Source organism: Scomber scombrus, chromosome 22 (assembly GCF_963691925.1).
Source record: "Scomber scombrus chromosome 22, fScoSco1.1, whole genome shotgun sequence".
Lineage (NCBI taxonomy): Eukaryota > Metazoa > Chordata > Actinopteri > Scombriformes > Scombridae > Scomber > Scomber scombrus.
The window spans coordinates 4365804-4389646 of NC_084991.1; the positions used below are offsets into that span (position 1 = coordinate 4365804).

Consider the following 23843-nt stretch of genomic DNA (forward strand, 5'->3'; position numbering starts at 1 on the left):
GGTTCTTCATCTAACTCAACGCACGCAATGTCAGTACTTGATTTTGATTGAATTGACTTGTGCAACGCTGACAGACTGCACAAGCGCCAAGGTAATAAACCCCAAAATGGCATGAAAAAATGTCATTCTCATACTATTATAGTTATGTTTCTTTTTTATCTAATTTTATTGTTTCCTCACAGCCCTGTAGCAAATGTTCCATGGCCCAGTACCAATCCGCAGACCAGGGATTGACAATTACTGTTATTTACGGAACAGAACTATGAGTTCTACTGATCGGATCCAACATTACTGACGTGAAAAGAGTTTTTTGAGAACAAATCAATGCTGTCAGAAACGCTCTTAGAGACTCACCATAACCATCAACGTCAGACATTTTGACCAATTTCTGACTGATTGGTGTATGTTTTGCAGTCACAGCTGGATAAGGTGAATATATATAAAATGGTATTATCATGTGACTAAATTTGTAATACTCTTTAATGATAAGTCTTACCAAATTAATATCAAAATAATGCACTCCATGCAAACACGGCCGTTGTTATAACACAAAGCCAGTAACCTGTACAGATTAATACAGTTACACTGTGAAAACTTATATACACACACCACCGCATTGGCAAACCACCCAGACGTTTGTGCTGTGAGAGCGTCTGCGGAGGGATTATATAACCAAAGAAACAAAAGATGGATGTGGTTGGCGGCAAAAGAAAACAAGTCTGTCATTCCAGCAGCGCTGTAATCCATTCTCATCTCCTTAAAAAACCATTATAAGGACAAAACCGGGAGTGGAGCTTCTCACTGCAAGCATGACGAGTCTGATCTGTGGTGCGTTTGTTATATAAGGTAACATGGAAGAAATAGGATGTGGACAGGTTAATGTGTGTCATTACGTGTGTCACTTAAAGGAAAAACTAAACTGTGGAGACCCTTAAAATGTTCTGTACCATCATTCTGTGTCAATGTTCCATCGTCTGCATTTGGCAACAAGAAAAAAAGGCCCCTACAAATGCCAACAGCTATTTTTTCTCACTCCTTTTAAAGTGTTTTTCAGGTAAATTTCCTCCCTGACATCCTCAGTCTATTTAGGTTTGCAGCGGATGTCAGCTGCGCTAAGTTTGCAACTTTCTGACAAGCTGTCAAACCTCCTGCCACTGACCAGCTTTGTAAGAATTTGACCTCTGACCCTTTGTTGCCAGGCCTAAAAGCCTGAGGACAGCGCACCTGCCTGCTACCCTAAAACACACTTCCATTACGAGGACACACACACATACATGCGCTGCCTCCAAAATATCTGTCAACAGTTTTTTAGCGTGCAAATGAATTTCCCTGAAAACGATCCGCTTGAAGGACCCTGAAGAATTTTAACTGTCTTGTAAAAATATTCATAGAGGGTTTTCCTTCAGAAAACTGACACTTGCCAATAAATTCATTGTAATGTTGAACGCTGCCAGCTGCCAAACTTTCTCCCTCTGCTTCTCTGTCTATATTCTGCCCTCTCGCTCTCTGTGCTGTATATTTAATACAGTAATACACTACATTATGTGAGCATACACATTTACAGTGACTACAAGTGCATTTGTAGTGAAATCTCTGTGTTTTCCATGTAAAATACTGAAAATAAATACTAAAGTACTGTATTGACCTACATACTTTGATATCTGGATCTACTTTCTCACCTGAGGCACATAAATGCAGTAATTTTTTAACCACACTAGCAGTGGCACCAGTCGATCCACTACTATGGTCCAGAAATGTCTTGATTTTGATGTGAAAGTTTGCACAGACATTCATGGTCCCCAGAGGATGAATCCTACCAATTTTAATGATCCCTTCATTGTCATTTAGCATCACTAGCACATCAACGTTTTAATTTGCCCAGTGCTTCAGATAAGTTGAGATTCATCTGCAAAAGGTGTTTCACTCCAGGCCCCCTGTGTCTAAGTATAGCTTCATCGATGAGGCATTATTAGCGCAGCTGTAGACTTTTAGTTTGGAGACAAAAAATAAAGTAAATTTGAGATGAGGTTATTAGCTGCCAGTGGTGGAAGAGGTATAACGATAAGAATCAAAAGCAAGTACTCAGTGCCTAAAGTATAAGCACTCATCATGCTAAATATTCTCCCTTTTTTCTGTGGCTTTTTCATTTATATCAATTATAAAATACATAATACACCATCTGTTTTACTTCTAAATTCTAGATCTGAAAAGTAACCTCAGTATTAACTATAACTTAACCATAGCTGAAATGTATAATATATATATTTTTAAATAAATAAAAAAGTACAGCACAAGTACGTCATAAAGTACAGTATAGAGTAACTGCTAACCGTAATAACTATTCCCTGATTACCACAGGAGACCACAGGCAGCATGTGTGTGTGTGTGTGTGTGTGTGTGCGTGTGTAGCAGTCAGCCTCTACTGTGCACTAGAAGTGCAAATGTCTGCAGACAGATGGATGGGAAAAGGAAAAGTCTGAATAAATGGGTGAAGGAACTTAACAGATGCTTCCAAACAGGGCGTGAAGGCTCGCCGGATGGTTTTTAGAGAGTATGAAAATAGTGGGGAGTCATATGCTATGACTTTCACACTCACTAGATCTCAACAATCCGAGCACCTATGGGAGATTTTGGAGCGATCAACTCAACTCAAATTAGGGATTACGTTTTGGAAGAATGCTGATCGTCACTACTGAAGCTGTTCTGGACACTCGTGGTGGAAGAATACGTCACTAAGACTCTCTTAAGTAGTTTTTTCCTTTGAAAAGTCGCAGTTTTTGGAGATTTAAGGAACAATTTGAGACGGAGAGAAATGATCGAGATTATACTTTTAAACCATATTGTTCGTGATGCTACCACACAAACTAAGCTGGGGATGATCCATGATACTAAACATTCTCACACACTGTGGCTGTGGGCCTGGATGTGTTTTGTGCTTGATCACAAACACATGCAGACGCACACACACACACACACACACACACACACACACACACACACACTGGTCATGAGGCCCTTTCTCTCTCTCATACAATAAAGGGTTGTTCACACTCTCTCTCCTCATTCACCGGCTCAGACGAACACACACTCCATCTCGTATTACATGCGTCTGCTTTCAGAGCGCTCGGCCCCCTCGTAGCAGACATTCAGCACGTCGCCTTGGATGGAAAACTTGCAATCCGTTCACGTCGTTATTCCATATTTTGGCTGCGGCGTGCTGAATGTCTTTCACCGCTGCGACAATTGCCTTAGCAGACCGAGAGCGAGAGCGAGAGCTCAGCGCTGCAAACAGCCACAATGCAGGGAATCCAGACATTACCCAATATCCTGAGAGAGTCCAGGGGGATACATGCAGCTCATTTACAGACATACCAATACACTGTGTGGACTAGTTGACAGGTCAGGGGTTTAGAATTAGAAGGGGAGATTTATCTGGCTGGACATGAATGACACATCTAAGAGACATGTCAATATTTTCTTTGTAGAGTGGACTTGCACAGACAGACAATTAGACTGTCAGATACGATCCATGTGTGACATTCAGAGCATGGCCAGGTCTTATCCTGTGATTAGAGGCTTGGAATTTAGTTTTTTAGTTCCTCAACCAAAAGCAACAGAGCGCATTCTCAAGAGAGCGAGATTTGCAACCCCGAGCTGCATTGCATTCTTTGTCAATTTTTTGCTACGCTTGTGTAAAAAACAATTGTCCTCCTCCCCTTTTCTGCAAGAATGCATTCCTGGATCATTTTTAAAAAATGGTGAAAAGGTGAAGCTCTAGACTGAAGCTTTTTGCTCTTACACAAGATAAAACGGCATGCTTACAGTTATTATAATTCCAGTTTATTATTCCCATTAGTTATAATATCGTTGAGCTCTCCAAGCGAATAGAGATCTGGCAATGAGTGACATCAGTACAATGAAGTCCGACAGTGGAAGGAGCAGGAGCATCACTCAAGTTGTGGAAAAAAGGGGGTTAGCCAAACTTATTTGGAAGAGAAAATGACGACAAACAGTGAAATTATTACCTCGAATTTCTGTTGTAAACATCGACCAGTTCAACATTGACCTACTTTGTGTGCTGCAGTTTTTCAAAACACGATGTCCCTGCAGTAGGGTATCATTAAAAACATTTCACGTGAGCTCACTTTTAGTTTGGATAATCTCATCTGACCGGTCATGCTTTTGCCCCAATCTAATATGTTAACATACCGATGAAATGATAGCTAGTTTTGGAGTCTTACAACTAGTTTTTGTTTTTGTTTTTACAGCTCAAAAATTCACTGTTTGGGTTTAGTCTCGCAGCTTTTTTTCTCAGGTGCTGGTGGAGACCAAAAACAGAGCTATAATGAAAGTGAAGTCCAATCACAAGGATAGATAGATAGATAGATAGATAGACAGATAGATAAATAGATACTTAGGTAGATAGATAGATAGATAGATAGAAACAGTAGATGGATATAGATAGATACAGTAGATAGATAGATAGATAGATAGATAGATAGATAGATAGATACTGTAGATAGATAGATGTTCTTTATTGTCTCCAAAGGGAAGACAATTTTGCTCAAATCAGTAACCTACAGACAATGAACGGATAAATAACTAAATAAATAAATAATTAAAACAGTGCAATACAAATTTTATATTTACTTAATTAAAGGTTTAATGATCAGGGACACTTTAATAAAACATTTTAACAAATGTAAACATGCCAGAATTAGCCAAAAGGCTATTATACATCTGCTGTCCCTGGACTGATGTTGATTAGTCACCCTCTGTTGCTTGAGAAGACCTATTGTAAAAGACCAGAAGCATGACGCCAAATGAATGTTAATGTTGCTTCACCAATGGCTGCTCTCTTAACAGTATTTATGTGTTATAAGGTTTCCCATTACGCCTTGAGGACATATCAATATTTGTAGTACAGGATGGGAAAGTTGCATTCAGAAAGTATGTTTGAAAGTCTTGAATTAAACTGAATGAAGTTGGGTTTGCTCACACTTCCATTCAAATGTATGGAAAGTTGTGTGTGTGTGTGTGTGTGTGTGTGTGTGTGTGTGTGTGTGTATTCATGCCACTGCAGGACCACAGCAAATGTTCTCATTTTTGTGCTAATGCATGTAATGTAAATGGTAATATACGTGTGTGTGTGTGTGTGTGTGTGTGTGTGTGTGTGTGTGTGTGTGGGTGTGTGTGTGTGTGTGTGTGTGTGAGCAGACAGAGCAGATAACCCCCCACCAGTTCTCCTTATTTCTGGGCCAGCTGGCTGACCCACTTATTCCCTCCACCTCACACTGCTAACCTGGTGCCCTTTCACCTCTACCCCCTCACACACACATACACACACACACACACACACACACACACACACACACACACACACACACACACACACACACACACACACACACACCCCAAGGGAGTCATACTAGAACTGGGTTAGCGGCAGGCGGCTTTGGTGGTATGGACAGTTTCCAGTAATCACACTCATCCCCTATTCTGCCCTCTTATCCTTCACTGATTTTCCAGTTTTCACAGCCAGTCTGGAAAGTGTGAGTAAGCACTTCCTATGGAAAATAGTATTTTCAACATGGCCATTTGGCTCCTGCAGTTACTGTTAACAGATAAGAAACAGTAGGTCAGTGGAGATATGGAGAGAAAAGGAGAATACGCTGTGTCAGCTGTGAGATGGCAGATCTGCATTTAACTTTCTTTAAAGTGTTAATAGAAAGGAGTGTGGGGGGTGGGGGCGCATGTCAGGGTCTCTCCAGATCAGGGTCAAATGTCAACGTTCTGAGGACACAGGACAAGGCCTGTGCTATAAAAGAGATATATATGGAGCCATTAGCCTGAGTGAAGCATTAGCTTACAGCTCAAAGGCACAATTCTGACATGTGGGTGTGTGTGTGTGTGTGTGCTCCTACTTTTATCAGACACACACACGTACACACATGTCAACAGGGATTAAAATTAGACGAATCATTATTGAAAGCCACAAGATCTCTTCTTTAAAATGATTACTTTCTTAATTGAAAGTGTCATCCGTTATGTAGGTGTTGAATTTTGACCTGATGGTCCACACCAGATGAAAAGTTAAGTTCACCAAATGTATTACAATTCATTCTGAGGGGATTATGAATGTGTGGATCATATTTCATGGCAATCCATCCAACAGTTAATGAGACATTTCAGTCAAAACCACAAACGTCAACCTCAAGGGGTGTATAGAAAAAATGTTCATAACGGTCGTAATTTTTTTGTCTACGCACCAGAGGTTTCACAGGATAAGTGAAAACTTGGCGCTAAAGTTGAAGCAGTAGGTAGTATTTGACCTCTGGAGATCATAAACTTGGCAATGTTAAGTAGCTGTTGAGACATGTTAATGTGGAACAAAGAGGTAGATCAACTGACTGATAAACTGACGTTGCCATTCCTAGAGCCATGTCAGCAGCATATAGATTTATCTTGTGGCCTCAAACTAAACTTTTTTCAACATTGCTTCTGAGAAACTATATTTTTTTCTGTCAGTTTGGTTTGGTATGAAGAGGTATAAACACTATAAATCCCAAAAGCCTCAGTCACCTTGGAGTGGAGAAAAAGGCAAAAGTGTCAAAGGTGCTGTTTCTGCTCATTCTTATTGTCACACACAACTGACTTATAGGTTCTGTGACAGGATGAATAAAGGAAAAGACATTTTATATGTTTTAATGATTCCACCAGGAGACTTTCATGTCCATCCGTGCCCTGAAGTGCTCCAACTGTCAGTCACCTAATATCGTCTGTGCAGAAAAATGAACAGAACATTTAATCCTGGACGCTCAAAATAGCTCACTGGACTCTACAATTCTATGGTAAGAAACGTCTAGAACAAAAAAGAAAGTTTAAAAATAGCATATGTTTGATATTGTTTGGACAGGCGTAACCTTAAGCCTCATCTTACACTGGCGCTACTTTACTTTAAGTTTGGCTGCTGTTCTATCAATGAGCTGAAGCTGAGCTGTGGGAGCTTCATGCCTCACTACCTACAGGAAGGTTCCACTGTGTTCCACCTTATCACCCACCGATAAACACATGAGACAGTGAAGTAAGCAGTCGGTCTCACCTGCCAACCCCAAAAATAAAGAGGTGGAGGCACACGAGGGTTCAAAGCAGAGCAAGGACTGCCACAAAGGTGTAAGCTGTTCTCCTCAGCAGCTCACAGGCGCCAGGCTGATAAGTTCAGCCTAATCTCATTTTCCTATAAACTATTAAAGTTTAGAGAGCAGGAGTGATTTAATGCTGCAGAAAAAAACTCTTTGTTGAATCAACCGTGAATCTTTGTTTTATTGCTGTGGCACGCAATATACTCACAAACACATAGAGGCACACACACACCTAAATTCAGCGAGGGTTTGGTGAAACCTAACCTTTCCTTCAGTGTTGTTTTTCCATAAATGCAGGCGTGTAGATGCACGCAGTCTGTCCCTGCTGCACCCAAAACTCTTTCTGACATGTTTATCATCAATTAAAATGTTCTGAATACGTGTTGATTCATTTTCTGACCTCAGCTCACCCTCCACTGCACTCTTAACCTAGTTTTTGGAGCAAATTACAAAAGAGTTATAATTCTTGAAAAACCAGGACAAAATTTAAAAGGTGATGTCAATGCTGTTATTTTCCACTATGCTGTTAAATGCACTAATTTGAAGCTGGTTATACAGGAACAGGACCTGATAATGTTAGACAACAACAAACTAAGCTGGCTTTTGAGATCCTGTGATCCATTATTCTTTTTTCAAGGTGATTTAATTATAGTTAGATACACATTTTCCTCATTGGATTTATCCGTAGTTGAAATCTACAGAACACTAAAAACTTCTAAACCATCTTTAGCTTTAGGCTGATTGCTCATCCTGCCTCCAACCCAACACAGTACAGATTACTGGAATTGGTGATCACAACATTTTAAATGAAATTTTAAAAATTGGACTGATTATTTTTCATGTATTTTAGGTTAGCATTTTGCTGAAGGTGATATATTCACCAACAGTACATCTTTTTAGTATCACACAAGATAATGAAAAGCAGAAAATGTGCACATGTAAGAAGCTAGAATGTTGAGACAGATCTGCATTTTTGTGTTGACTGAAACAAATCATCCATTTTCAAAACATTTGCAGATTAATTTAGAACAGGTCAGTTGGTTAATCAACTAATCATCGCAGCTTTAATATATACTGACGCTATTGCATTAAGGAAGCACTAAAAAATTACTACATCTAACTTACTGAAAGGGTTCGCATGAATCAGCTGACTCCCAGCTCTGATAAACTGGTGTTTCTATCAGGGATGGAAATGGTTTATGATGGGACGTTGCCAACCAGTTAGGTAACCCAAAGTTCCTGGAGTTCTGGTTTAGGACATTAATCAAACTATTTACCAAAACAATGTTTTAAATGTCTCAACACACACATCTAACCAATCAGAAACAGTGTCACGAGCAATAAACACGATCTTATGTAAGTTAATGAATATGCTGCGCCCCAGCCAAGACATTTACAACCTGAACACTCCGCTCCTCCTCTCTGCCTCTCCCACTACGCTACTAACATACTTTTTTTTCCTGGTGAGTAGTGTTACAACATTCTAGGTCTCTATTACAATCCCTGCGTGCCATCGCTGTGGCGTGAAAGGTCTAATTAATGACTGTCACAGAGAGAAGGCCACATTACCTGCAGCACATTCTGTACTCAACGTTTGTTTTTCAGACAGAAGAATGACCTTCCATCATCCAGTACGGACAGATAGTACAGCGCTGCCTGGAAGTGCTGTTGGAGGTTATGAAATACGTACACATGCAACACTCAAGAAGAAGGAAGAACTAATTTCAGTACTTCATCGCAATGACTCCAAACTTTTACTGGGATATTTTACCCTAAAAAGTACTTTAATAGCATGGAAAGATTAGCTGAGCTACTTGGAAGAAATAGAAATTAGGATATGATTAAACATCACACATCGAGTCAGTTTTAACATAGTCAGCTGTAACATCTGGACACTACAAGCTTTGATTAAGAGTGTGTGAAAACTAGTCAGCAAAGTAGAGATGGCTAAACAGCTAGCTAAGTATTTGATGAACAGTTCAAATATTTAGCTTAAAGTAATAGATATATGGTTAAAACAGTTAGCTAACAGTTATAGATAAATGGTTAAAATAGTTAGTTGACAGGAATGGATAAATGGTTAAAATAATTAGCTAAAAGTAATGGAGAAATGGTTAAAATAATTAGCTAAAAGTAATGGAGAAATGGTTAAAATAGTTAGCTAAAAGTAATGGAGAAATGGTTAAAATAGTTAGCTAAAAGTAATGGACAAATAGTTAAAACAGTTAGCTAACAGATATAGATAAATGGTTAAAATAGTTAGCTAAAAGTAATGGACAAATAGTTAAAACAGTTAGCTAAAAGATATAGATAAATGGTTAAAATAGTTAGCTAAAAGTAATGGAGAAATGGTTAAAACAGTTAGCTAACAGATATAGATAAATGGTTAAAATAGTTAGCTAAAAGTAATGGAGAAATGGTTAAAATAGTTAGCTAAAAGTAATGGACAAATAGTTAAAACAGTTAGCTAACAGATATAGATAAATGGTTAAAATAGTTAGCTAAAAGTAATGGACAAATAGTTAGCTAAAAGTAAAGAATGAATAGGTAAAATAGCTTAAATGGTTAAAATAGCTGGCTAGAAATAATGGAGAAATGATTGAAATTGTTAGCCAAAGTAATGAAAAATATGCTAATAATGCATAATGCTAACAGTAGCCTAACAGATAAAGGGTTAAAATAGATGGGTTAATTACACAGTAATGGACAAATTGTGAAATAGCTAAAAGCACGTGTCAACAGGTGAAATAGATGACTTAGCAAATGTAATTGGAACAAATTTTAGCACTGAAAGCTCAAACTTTTTAAAAATCTACTATTACATAATTACTAGTGATATATAGCATCCAGTTCAAAATCAACTGAGGGCATTTGGATGGTGACAGATAGGTTAAGGTTAAGGTAAGTTTATTTGTACCCGAAGGTAGATTCGGTTCACAGTTTAAGTGATGATTTGGCTTCATCCACACAAAACAAACAAACAGGTCAGTCACAGTTGTGTTGATGAGGGTGTGCTTGTACATCTGACAGGACTGTGGCTGTATGTCAGACAAAACAGGTTAGTAACCGCTGGTTTAATGTTAGTTGATTTGTGTTTATGACCTCAACATAGACAAGTATGAGCCCATCAGGAGCATATTGGCAGACTCATATCTGAACTTAAGCTTGTTGTTGATGCAGTTCATTTCCGTTCTTGGAACCGTTAAATGCATGATAACAAAACAATACCATGGAAACATTGCAGCACATTTCAGTTATATTCTTTGACTTTTGATTGTGAGCCATTTGTCTTGTTCTGATTTCACGCCATGGGTTTTGTAACAGTCACTCAGGTTAGTTATACAACCAACTTGCCTTCAGCGACATGAGTATTTGGTTTTGATGTGCTACAAAGGGAGCTGCACAGTAGAGCACTAAGTGCAAGCAGGCAGAGGTTATGCAGTCTGTTCAGAATGATTTGCCTCTTTATTTGTCAGTGCTGGATGCTAAAGGGGCATAAAGTTCACCTTCAGGTATGTCATCTTCACAAGTTTGACAGTTGAAGCAGCGTGACAGCCGGCAAACATTTAGGCAGAGTATGTTCTCTGCTGCTACTTCCTCAATGTTTTGATGGTACATTTGCCCAGATCTTATTGGTAACCCTGTTTATCTACTGAAGAATGAGTTCAAGGACTTTCCTGTCAAGTTACATTGCAGAAATGCATATACGAAAAAGAAGATGCCAAGTACAAGCGGTCTTGTGACGAGAAGGTTGCCGGTTTGATCCCTGGACAGACACCAGTAGATCTGGACGGGGGAATTAAAAGGCCAGTGCTTGACTCTTTAAGTAAGGTGTGTAACTGCTATTGCTCTGATTTTGGAGCTGAACAGTGTTCAACACATTGGACTGTATATGCACCAAGCAGCTTTTAGGTCTTTTTAGTGGCTACAGAGCATCTAAAGGGGCTTTTAATACACACCACTATACCTATAATTGCTCTATTAAGGAAACATTAATGGAAAACTACAGTTAAATACAACTTGGATTTTATTCTTGTAGATCTAGCCGTTGATTGTATGGGTTGTGACAACATTATATCCACAAAAGGAACTGCTGAGATCTTAAAGTAGGCCCAACTGGGCAAGAAATGCAAGCAGTCAGACAATCAGGCAGGTTTTAAACAAAGCCCCATGTTACAAACAATACATTTGGAAGAGAAAATTAAATCAATGTGTAAAACTGTTACACAAGCTGTCTGTTGTTAGCAGGAATGAGGACATCCAAAAATGTCACAGACACCACATCAATGCTTTTCTACAGGCTATGGTTCAGCTCATTGTACTGTTTTGGGGTGGGATATAATCATACACTGGCGGTTATATGGCAGTGCCAATTCATTTTGAAAGAGCAACGGCCAATGAGAAAACTCCAACACAGGGCTGACAAATGGTGGAACTTCATCACTCAGTCAGTCAGTCAATCAGAGATGGTGCTAGATTGGATAGGCCGGAGGGACAATATGTGAAACTATCAAGAGATTTGTATACTAACCTTAACCATAAACCTAACCTTTACCTTAAGCCTAACCCTAACCACACTTATGACAATTCATCTTTCTGGCCTCAACATTTACAATCAGTCAGTCAGAGACAGATATTTGGGTTAATAGAGCCCTATTACGTGGCCAGTCCAACCTAAATACAAATGTGTACACTTTCAAGGTATGGATTTGTATATGTATGCCAAGTGTTCATCTCAGACATACAGTATGTGTACTACTATTATTACTACTATCATATATTATTATATTGTATCCTAGGTCTAAACAGGGTCCAGTCTAGGTACGGAAAGAAACAATCTTTTATGTGTCCCACTACACTAAGAACTGACATTTAAAAACACTCTAAAATGCATTGCTCAAGCTCTGGTGAAAGCAGAGGAATTGTGGTTATTCACTTCCTCATAAAAAAAATTAATAACAAATACTATTCCACAGAGCTGCGGAAAGGCAGCCAGTCCTTGCCGCATGCCAGACCATCTTGAACTTCCCTGGAACACTGAGGGAGAGAGCGCTGGCCAGTCGGCTACTGCTGAGCAGGCATGCGTCACAACAGCTGAAAAACACAGGCAGACAAGGGAAAGCGTCTGGGAAGGAAACTCTGCTGACTTCATTCGCACTAGACGACAATATTTGAATCGAGCAACTCTGTTTTGGGGGACTCCCTGCTTCAGAAAATACATCCAGATGGCTTGGTCATCCAGTGGCTTTTGAAGTATCCCTTTTGTATGCGTGCGAGTGGGTGACCCCGGGCGTTAACATCCAGACACACGTGAATATTATTTTCTGAGACCAAAGCAGTCTCTTACTGGAAGTGTGGGAGCAGACTGACTGGGGACCTCCAGACTCCTGCTGAAAACAATTAACTGAGGCAAGAAGCCACTAAAAGAAGTCTCTAATTTTCCGGATACAGGACAGTCATAATTAAAGTGTTAATCTTCTAAATCATTCCCCCCACCCCACCCCCCAACATCTTTGGTGTGTTTTCTTCAAGTTATAATTTACTATATGAACGTTTCCTGGATATGTGCTGTATTTTTTTGCTCTGTACTCACTGGTTTGTGGGATGTGTTGATAGAAAATGATAGATAGTCCAGACTAGTTTGAGCTCCATATAAATATTTTCAATACGTCAATTCACCACGCTTCGCCCACAAGAATAACAACATAATTCAGGACTTTAAAATGCTACAAAGTAAGGCTGACATGGGAATCCTGCAAGCATCCAGAGGAAGGAGAAGGCTGGCAACAACACAACAATGAGTACTATCTATTTTCAAAGGAGTTCTTCAGGAATCATATTACATAATATTGACCTTTAGACTGAATTGTACTAAAGAATTACAGAAAAAATAACAGATCAGACATCTTAGCTGTTTTCAAAGGAATAGTTCAAAATTTTGGGAAATACACTATTTGCTTTCTTTGTCTGTGAGATGAGAACACCTGTATCAATTTCATGTCAGTGCATTAAGTACAGGGACACATTTATGAGCCTAGCTTAGTATGAAGTCTGTCTAAAGTTCAAACAATTTTGCAGTTATGTGCTAGTAGCATTTCTTCCACAGTGGGGTTGCAGATTTGGTACCACTATGCCTGTACAGACACCAACAGCTGTACCAGGCTAAAGTCAGAGATGCTACACATTAGCATTTGGTCAAAATAGCCATCAAATCACAACTTGCTTTTTTTGTTCATGTATGGATTACACAAATGAGATATAATGTGTTAACCCCTGAACTTAAAGGTGCAGGTAGGCAACTTTGGAAGCTAGTTGTTTACCCTTGCCTCCAGGCTTTATGCTAAGCTAGGCTAACTGACTCTGGATTTAAAGGTGCAGCGTGTAGAAATGTGTGTAGTGGCATCTAACAGAACAGAGTCGTCAGAAATGGAAGATAATATTCCTAAGTGTGTTTTAATTAGCGTTTAATCAACTGAAAATAAGAATCGTGAGAATGAGCCCTTTAGATCTACATAGTGTTTTTGTTTGGGGTTTTTCGGTGTTGTGGAAGGTGGGTATTCAGTTTGTTGGAATCTGCAACCTCACCGCTAAATGCCAGTAAATCCTACACACTGGTCCTTTAACACACAGGCATCAGACTAGTCCGAGAGTTCTCATCTCACTCTCAGACAGAAGGCAAATAAACATGTTTCCCAAAATAATAAATGTTTCCTTTCAGCCAGGGTGACCAACTCCACTTTTTTTTCAATTTTGGATACATTTCTGTCTGTAAGTATAAGTGAATAAATAATTACTAAAAAGGTTTTTAATAATTTAACGTCAGGTCTTTCTGTAGCTGTCATCATGTTATTTGCATTGTGACTCCCATACCCTTTAACCTAAGTCATGACAAAGCAGTTTAACACAATACTGGTATGATAACACTCTGGCCTTTTTACTGTTTACTGCAGATGTATTTATATTGAGTTAAGATGCTGCTCTAGCTTCAGTTCAACATCTGCTGCAAATGCTGATCCTAACATCTTAACATGATCTTTCCAGACCTTAACTACAAGGCACTCACGATGACACTCACTCACCTTACTGTGTAAAAGTGTGTCATGTGACTCCGTGCTGTAAATATAGTGTGCAATACAAGGCAAGTGTACAGTAGGAACTTTTTTTGGCGCTAAGTGTATCTTGTGTTTATGCGTCTCTATGAAAACCACTGATTCAGTCTGGTGTGCAGCGTCTCACATCTGTAGCTCATTTCATGGTGGTGATTTTCAAGCTGCAGCGTCTAAGGGGTGGGGTGAGGGGGGGGCAGCAGCATAGCATTGGACCATCACAGCATCCAGCTCTTTGTTTATCTCTGGTTCTCAAACAAAAGCCTCCCAGTTCCTGTCTGCTTAGCGCCTCAAATCCACAATCTACACTCCCAATCTGCCCTCTTCTTTCCTTTCCTCTCCATTACTGCCACAATATGAACCCCCCCCCCCCCCCCCTCTTCAGTTTACAGTGTAATAAGGAAGATCTATTTTCTCATGAGACAGAGAGAGCTGTGTTTCCTGACAGATGCATGTAAATCAGCAGGAGCACATTCATTAGCCACAAGTTGGGAGAGTGACCACAGTTACAGAAGCTTGTTTTCTGTTTTTCTCTTTGCCTTCTGGGCCTGAACACATGTTGATTTGTGCAAAGCATTTTGTTGCTGGCTCACTAGTAATGAATGGTTTACACGTTATTTCCTTTTCTATAGCACAGCCTAGTGGGCAATGAGTGCAACTCAGCTTATGCTTGGATATGCTGTACGTGCTTCGACCCATAGTCGTGATTGAACTCTGGTAAATTAGCACCATTTTAGCTGACAAAACATTTATTTGAAACATGAATACTCATGAAAGTCAATCAGACTTTTTGACTTGAGCTTATGTCCACGATATAATCTGTTACTTTAGGTGTTGTACTCAATTTTTGAAACAAACCAGGAGCTCAAGAGGCAATTCAAGTTACCTGACAGTGACATATTTTAACAGTTAAATCACATACATGCTTTAATACTTAAAACAAAATGACAAAAAACAACTTATTTCAGCCTCCTAATAGTTAAATAGGCTAAAAAATGATCTTAAAAGCAATTAAACTGAACACTGTGCCATGTATAATGTCGTGAAACCCACTGACCCCAAAATGACGAGTAAACAGGCAAAACTCAGCCATCATTCAGTATCATCTATTAGAGTTTAAAGAAAACAAACACATCATCAGCATAATTTATTCATCACAGTCAGAGCAACAGTTCTGTACAGTTTAATAAGATAAATATTTATTATAATAGATTCATCAGTTTTTTTGTAGCACCTTCAACAGGTAAATCAGTGTTTAGTGAGTAAATCAGGATTTACTTAAATTAATAAGACAACACATTTACTGAAAGTACTGCCAGTGCCGTTTACCAAGAAGAACCTTTGACAACAAACCAACCACTCTGTTGTTCAACCCAAAGTTCAACATTCCTATTTTGGAGCAAGGACCATTTTTCATCTTAGATAACTTGAACATTCCCTGCATGCCTGCCCTCCTCTCCTCTGCAAGCTTAAAGTGCTTTGAAACCAACCACGTTTTGTGATAGTTATTTTAAGCCACAAGTAGAAGCCCCATCTGTATCAGGGTCAGATATTTTAGCAAGACTTAAAGGGGAACGCTCCATGTTAGGAAGTACTGTAAAAGACCAGAGATCTGTGCTTCAAGATTATTTACAGGCTAAGATTATGATGAACAAAGCTGTTTTCCATCGTGAATAGTCCAAATATCTTGTAATGATGGACGATTATTTTTGAGGAATTTATATTTCGATTGATCAAGCTGCAACAGTTTGGCATCTTTATGGTGTGAAGCAGACAAGCTCCATATTCAGGCTGGAATCAAGGAGCTTGGGCACGTTCGGGGCAAGTGTCAAACGAGGGGAGTAAACCGAGAGATTTGGACGAGGGTCTGAAATCCCGGAATATTACTTTTGAATGCTTTGTACAGAGTTGTCAGACAAACAGTAAACACACAGGTGCAGGCCTCCACGAAAGCAGACAGGAGACCTCTTGTTCTTTAAAGCAGAGAGAGGTAACTGTGCCTGCTGGCAGCTCCGCATAGAAGGAAAAACGTTTGGAAATGGTGATGGTGCAACACCCAAAAATCCTGGAGAATGACATCAGTAAACTACACGTGTGTGACTGTGTTTTATACCTTATACTGAAAAGGAAAAAAGATCTAGAAGACATGAGAGCTCAGCTTTTTATGGACAAGAAAGGTATCATTCAAGAAAGAGGTTTTTTTGGATGTAAAAAAAAAACACATCAGTGAACGTAATCAGAGATTTTGCTGAATCGTCTTGTATCTAAATTGGTGTCAGATGTACAAAAATCCCCATAATGTTGAGCTGTCATCATACAGGATTGATGGTGGAGATGGGAAAGATTCACACAAGTCACGGGACATTTCAGAACAGTTGTATGATTATAGAGTTGGCCAAGTAAAGGTTATAAATACTGTGCACTGATAGTATACCAGCACATCCAGTAAAGTCCAGTATAATCTCGTGTAACGATGGACTTTGCTTGACTTTGAGGCACTTCTATGTTATGAAGCACCAAGCGGAATATATATCAGAGTTTTCAGAAACATCCGAGTTGTGATTTAGACTTGGATGTTGATGAGATTGCTATGAGAAACTCAGAATTACGATAACCCAGATATACAGTATGTAACAAAACTGAGTATTTTTAGGGTGAAGTGTTGGACTAAATTGAAGATACGGGCCTCAAAGTACAACCTGTGACCACTGAAACATTGAGTATACTTGTGACCACTGAAGCCAAAGTGAGTATACCTGTGACCTCAATCAACTGTACGAATTCATCTGTCAACTGTATATGGTGTAATAATAATTGGATTTAAACAGATGAATCATCTGATATTATCTTATGGAAGATAAAACACTAATACATGTTCCAATATGTGTTGATCAATAAGTAGCAAGAAATGTTAGTAGATGTGAAAGATGTCTTTGAGGTCACTCTGAAACAGTGTCTCCATGTCATAGTTTGTCCAGTAGAGAGCTCAGTTTATCACCGGTTATATAACTTATAACCGGGTCTTTCATTATTTGTGTAAAAAAACCCAAACCTATAAATCCAGTATCAGTCAAGCTCTAATGATAATGCGTTGATTAAGATCTGCTTCCTAACGCAAAGTTCCTGTCCTTTAAGTTTGAATTTGTCACTTCCTGATTGTGAAGAAGTGTCAGTATCCAAACTCAATGAGTTTAAACAGAGCAGTACCAGAGCTTCTCAGTTATTGATGAAGTGATGTTGCTTCAATACGAACACGGTGTCCTGAAGCTAAAGTTCAGGGCAAAAGACAGAATGTGCGTTGCTGTCTGTTCCGATCGATTGATTTATGTGTTTGATCCTGGCAGAAACAAACATATCACAACTGGACTTCTAGTACAAAACTTTTCAAACAAGCATGCATAAAAGAATGACAAAGCAGATGTTATCCCCGATTCAATAAATGCGAGTTATGAAACCTCACAAACAGGTCATGCCAACCTAGACGAGAGAGCCAATAAAGCAATCTGAAGCACTTTATGGAATTCATAAACAGCGTCTTGCTAAAAATACCGAGACCTCTCCGAGCTGCATCTGGGTCGTCTCTATAGGCAGATTTAGTGGAGCAACAGCCACCGGCCTATAAATAGACAGACGGTCTCCTTCAAACTTCGCCGTCTGTATCAAACAAAGGCGGTCGTCAGGCGCAGGGTTCCAATCGTAGGAATCTTGAGATGAAGCGAGGCGGCATCTGCGGAGTGTCACCGTGACAACAACACTGCCTGGTATTCCTGTGGATGTTGCTCTTGTCTTCATTCCATAAGTAATGCCCGGAATGTTGCGATGTCTCATTTCACATTTTAGCTGCTACTCAGCGTTTACCGTAGACCTGTCGCTTTAATGCCTTGCTTGCATTTTTCTGGCAAATCAATCCAGCAACCTTTAGCAGACAAAAAAAACCCTGACATTGCCAAAAACCATTTGTGCTCTTCCCCCTCCCTGAGCTCTGTCATTTGTCCACAAAATTCACACCCAATGACAATTATTAACGTTACGTCTTCTGTTCTGAAGTTACAGTTGTTTATTTAACTAGAACACAGTGTTGAATGCTATTTAAGGCTTTTAGCAGCGATTTATAGTTCAGATTACATACTGGTGGTTCCATTGGCATCAGCAGGTTACTAAAACCATCTCCATCTCACACTGTGTTTACCAACCTGTGCCAGCGACCAGGATGGTTTATAGCAATGGAAACCAGCCGAGTGGTGAGTACAGCTTTCTTCTGGAGGAGACAGGTTTGGATTTTGTGTGTAAAGTTTTGATTCATCATTTCCTGTCGGCAGGTCGACGTAAGTGTCCGCATCCGTCTAGGATTACTACACGCATGCTGTAAAACTGTAATTATCAATTCATTTTTACAGTAATATATTACAGTTTATAGTACATCTCACAATGCAATTATCAAAGTTGAGAGTAGTTTGAAATCTAATGAGAGATTAAAAAGTGCAAGTGGTGTTACTTGTTACATTAAAGATATGTTTGTTTCCCAGTTGTTTGTTTGTTTGCATTTTGTTCAGTTTGACTTGTGCACGTGCAGAATCAGAATCCAGGGTAAAGTCTACTTAATAAATGCCAGGATCAGACCACATGATACCTGTGACCCTTAACACGCTCACTGTCAGATGAGGTGTCATAAAGTCAAATCTTTACAACTTAATAATAAATGTAGGAGACCTTAACAACAACAACAACAACCTTCTTTCACTTCTCTATGCTTATGGTTGTGTGTGTACTCCTGTAGGATTAAGGTAACAGAAAAAAAGTTCTGAGAGACTCGTCAGTTGACACACTACAGGGGCTAAAATGAGACCAGCAAGTGTGGGTCATGAGGTCTGACGTGCTGCATATTTAACAGGAGTTTAAAAAATGTGATTTTGAGGTTTATTGCTTCATCTAATGTTGGCTTTTTTAATGTGTGGTGAAACATTGTTCAAAACACTCCATAAAAAATGAACTCTTGGCTTGTTCTCGAGACACCTCAGCATTACTGGACTGATATCTTACAGTCTGATCCTGGCATACACTGGACTGAACTGTGCCTTTACCGACACAAGTATTCCAGTTCTGGTAAATGGAAATTGCTTGTTCTAATAACTTTTAATGATAGTAATATTTAAACCTAGTTGAAGTTATTTCGTTTTGGCAGATGTCTTGACTCTTAAGGTGCAGTAATTTAAGAAGCAGGTGAATTTAACTAAACTATCTGTCTACTCTTATAAAAACCTAACGGCACCTTTGCAGAATTTGTGCGGCAGCGCAGCGAGTTTCCAGTCTCTCTGTGAGCGCTCACCCAGCTCCTCCTGGAGGCTCTTCCCGCTCACTGATAGCAGAGGTAACTGATGAGGAGTTTTGGTATATCCAGTTGACCTATGTCCTTCAGAGCACCGGTGCCCAGCTTCTTCCTCACAGCCAGCCTGCTGAGCTGCTGCAGACTCATGGGAGTGACTACAGACAGATAAAAAAAAAAAAAAAAAAAAAGAGTAAACGAGTTTATGGATATTTATGTTCCAGGATGCAAAAAGAAGATATTTTGTGTTGACAAGAAGAAGCAAAGTGACGATTTTTGCCATTTGGTTAAGAAACTAAAACAGGTTCTGCCGTATTAGTTTCTTTCAACCACTTAAGCAAAAACTGCACTTAGCACTTAGTTTCAGTGAACTCTGCTGAATGATACAATAAGAATTATTTTACTGTATATATGGCATTTTGGGAAAGTTTGAACTGTTTTCTACCTAAATCTGCTACTATTTAAAGTCTAAAAACTCTTCTACAGTCCTTGTTTAGCACTGTTACTAAATAAAGATCTGTCAATGAAGTCAAGAGGTGTAAATCATCCAGTTACTATATGTGACAAACTGTGTATTAGAGCATCACCATCATCAACAACAGGTGTCATGTCTGAGATTTCCTGGAAGTGAAAAATGATCCTCGCATGCCATCTGCTGGCTGTAGGTCAGCACTACACCGTTTATGATGTTTTTTTTTTAGACTTCTGTGAAATGTACCTTCATAAGATTGTAGGTAGGTTGCAGACGGAGAGCCCAGAGTGGTGTGGTCCACCGGTTTTTTGTTGTGTTGATCTCTGGCGTAAATGTTGGCTCCGAACTCCACCAGTATCTCGATCATGTCCACTAGCATGCTTTTAGCGGCGTGGTGCAGCGGAGTGTCGTGCAGCCTGGCAGCGTTCACTTTAGCACCTAGAAGGAAAACAATCTTTAGGTATTACACTACAAATCATCTTCATGTTATGTCAGCCTTTTTTCAAGGACTACATATCATTTTAGACTGACTTTATAAATTACAAGTGTTCTGAAGCCTGTATATGTTTCTAGACCTGTCACGATACCTACTTTTGTTGGACGATATATTGTCTCTCAGAAATAAACACAATAAACAATATTATTGTCATTTGAAAATAATTTTATACCACTGATATAATGATAATATAATAGCATAATAATGTAAGGGGGTGGGGGGGGGGATTGGAGAGTGGGCGCTACACATACCTTTAATTCTTCTACAGTCTCCACTCAGGACGTACACAGTGAGGAATGGAGGACACTACTTGTTTAACCAATGTGACATGAATAGTCTCTTAGCTGCTAATGTGAAGTGTAATGATACTGAGGTCAAAAAAATGATCAAGGTAATGTCCATGTATAGACATGATGATGTTGATAATTACGTTATTGTACAATGTTTCTATATGACAAATGTTTCTAAAGAAAATGTAGCAGTAAAGAGGTTCTAACGTCTAACTTTTAAGAGCTGGCTACTGAAATAATATTCACCAAGTCTGCTGTAACATCTGATAAGAAAAACATGGCCATAATAAAAAGTATCAATTTGCTTGATTCTGGCATGATAAAAACTGTTTGGAAATCTAAAAAAGTGTTACTGTGAAATGAACCAACATGGGACAGTTTTCAAATGGTTACTACTTACAGCTCAATCACTGTGCTGTTATAATATGACTAAAAAAGAAGAAAAAGTGAAAAAGTGACAAACACTTTGTAGAAGTCTCAAAGTTACTGCAGGTCCATTTTCACAGTGTATACAAGACTTAAATCAACCACTACTTGAAAGTGGAGCTGCAAATAACCAAATAATCCTTTTTCATTATAAATGGATCTACAGATTATTTTTCTAATAACGTGACGACTAGTTTAGCATATAAAATGTCCAAAATAGTGGAAAATGTCAAGCACAAGTTTTCCAGAGCCAAAATGACATTTTAAATGTGTGGTTTTGTCTGACCAACAGTGCACACAATTATTTTATGATTTTTGTATTTTTCTACCTTGCAAAGCACTTGGATTTTGAAAAGTGCTGTATAAATAAAGCGTATTATCATTATTATTATTATTAGTAGTAGTAGTATTCATATTAGTATAATTATTATTATGTAAAAACAGAGATAAGCAACAAATCCTCACATTAGTACATGTTTGCTGTTTTCACATGTTAAATTAAATTACTTGATAACTAAATGTGCTGCAGATTAAATTTCTGACTCACTGATTTATAGTTTCAGCTCTAATAAGTCTTATATCACATGCTATGATTAGTTAAAAGGTCAGCAGAAGAGTGTATGTAATTACCAACTGACATGCAGGTTGATGGTACTACTTCTCCATCCTGTTTCACACCGACACTCACCTGCATTTAGCAGCACTTTAACACAGTCTGTGTGTTTGTTAGCACACGCCACATGCAGCGGGGTCCCATAGTAAAGGTCATACGCCTCCAGACCAGCACCCTGTTCAATCAGCAGCTTCACACAGTCTGAGTTTCCTGAGAAGAGATCATTATTATTATTTACTACTAATAAAACAACTTAATAAAGACGTTTTCTCACCCAGCTTAAAAAGTTGGGTAAAAGAAAACAAAATGCAGGTGAAGTGAGTTGAGGCACTCACCTCCCATGCAGGCCTCATGGAGGGGGGAGGCTGTACGGGAGGTGAGGGCAGGGTTGGCTTTGGCGCCATGTTCCAGCAAAATCTTCACACATTCTAAACTACCTGCTGAACAGGCCTCACACAGCGGGGTGCTGCCATCCACGTTCCGCGCATCCACCTGAGAGCCAAAAAAAGTAGTTCCTCTCCTTATTCACTAAATGTGTCTAAAAACCCTTCTTCCTTTTCTTTTACTAACATTTTTGTTTGTTTGACATAATTCTTCTGTGTTCACTGACATATAATCAGAGCGTCATGGTTCTGAGTTGAACGGTTAAGTATGTGTAATGAATGAAATGGCTCACCTGGGCTCCAGCTTCCAGCAGCAGCTGGACACACTGGGCCTGTCCACGGACGCAGGCCTCATGTAGCGGTGTGACGGAGTCAACTGCCACGATGTTGACTGAAGCTCCGCTCTGGATGAGATCCTGCAGCCTGGAGACCTGCCCGAGAGATGCTGCTTTGTGGACCTCTGTTCTCTCTGACCAGCAGCCTGCAGGGGGAAACGTCAGATACTGCACAGACACCACAATATGTGTAGAGATGGGACAACTGTAACTGTTGTTATTTGGAGTCTTTAAAATGCTTTTCTTTTATGCCACCAACTTGCATTTAATGTATGATACTGTTATATTAAGAGATACAGTATAAGTTACTGGCATTACTATTGTTGCCTTTACCAGTGGTGGCATATAACTATGGTGTAAAAGTGTTGAGGTGACAGCAAAAACAAATGTTATTTCTATCAAAGGTTGTCCAAGTTTAATTTAAGAACACAATTTATATTAAAGGACATATATTAAAGGTTCACAGTTTTTCAAGTATGTTTTATAACAACAGTCAGCTGTCCATATTAACAGTGAAAGAGGTTCTATTTGCTGTAATCATTCCTCCTGTTCATACTGACTATTAAAAGATCTCCTTCAAATGTGCTTTCAATGTAAAGTGATGGAGGACAAAATCCACAGTGTGTCCACACAGACATTTAAAAAGTAGATGTGAAGCTTATATGAGTCTTCATCAGTCTGAGTTATTCATATCAAGTGATATCTGACACATTTACAGTCTTTTTAGCATCAAATTCCCTCTTTGTGTTTCCCTGTTGAGCTGTGTTGGAAGTATAGTAACAAAAAGAGGGACTTTGGCACTAAAAACACTGTAACGTCTAAACATAGAAGACTTGATTTGCGTCATTTGGAAATCTGAAGCTTCATATTAGCCTCAGATCAACTTTTAAATATTTGTTTTTACACAGAAGGAGGACTGTGGATTTAGTCCTCCATCACTTCCATTGTAAGTGCATCATGAAGGGATCTAATGGTCAGTATGAACAGGAGGAATGATTACAGCAAGAAAAACATGTTTCAGTGTTTATTTAGCCTCCTGACTGTTAGTTTAAGACAGACTTAAAAAACAGTGCATCTGTCCTTTAAAGTCATGGCACACTGTACTATGTACTGTTGACACTCTGATACAATACAGACTATAAACAGACTGTAAAGACATAACACAACATGACATTATTTTCAATACAGTATATTAAAAGCTATGTGTAAACCTCTTCTACAGTAGCAGAGAAACGACTTTCGTATTAGAAGCTAATT

General features: G+C 39.0%; 1 protein-coding gene across 3 annotated transcripts in view; it reads right to left on the reverse strand.

Annotated features, from left to right (window-relative positions):
- Positions 1-23843, reverse strand: part of asb13a.2 (ankyrin repeat and SOCS box containing 13a, tandem duplicate 2) — a 43611-nt gene that overhangs the window by 19475 nt on the left and 293 nt on the right. Inside the window, exons 2-7 of one of the 3 annotated variants that reach the window (XM_062443872.1) lie at positions 22545-22732; positions 22204-22360; positions 21944-22078; positions 20290-20481; positions 19575-19729; positions 12126-12236 (exon numbers count right to left, since the gene is read on the reverse strand). In XM_062443872.1, coding sequence (XP_062299856.1) covers positions 19602-19729; positions 20290-20481; positions 21944-22078; positions 22204-22360; positions 22545-22732 — 800 coding nt within the window. In that variant the 3' untranslated portion in view covers positions 12126-12236; positions 19575-19601. Of the gene's footprint in view, positions 1-12125; positions 12237-18674; positions 19730-20289; positions 20482-21943; positions 22079-22203; positions 22361-22544; positions 22733-23843 lie in introns of those variants that run through there. The other 2 variants (XM_062443874.1, XM_062443871.1) reach the window with 2 other exon arrangements.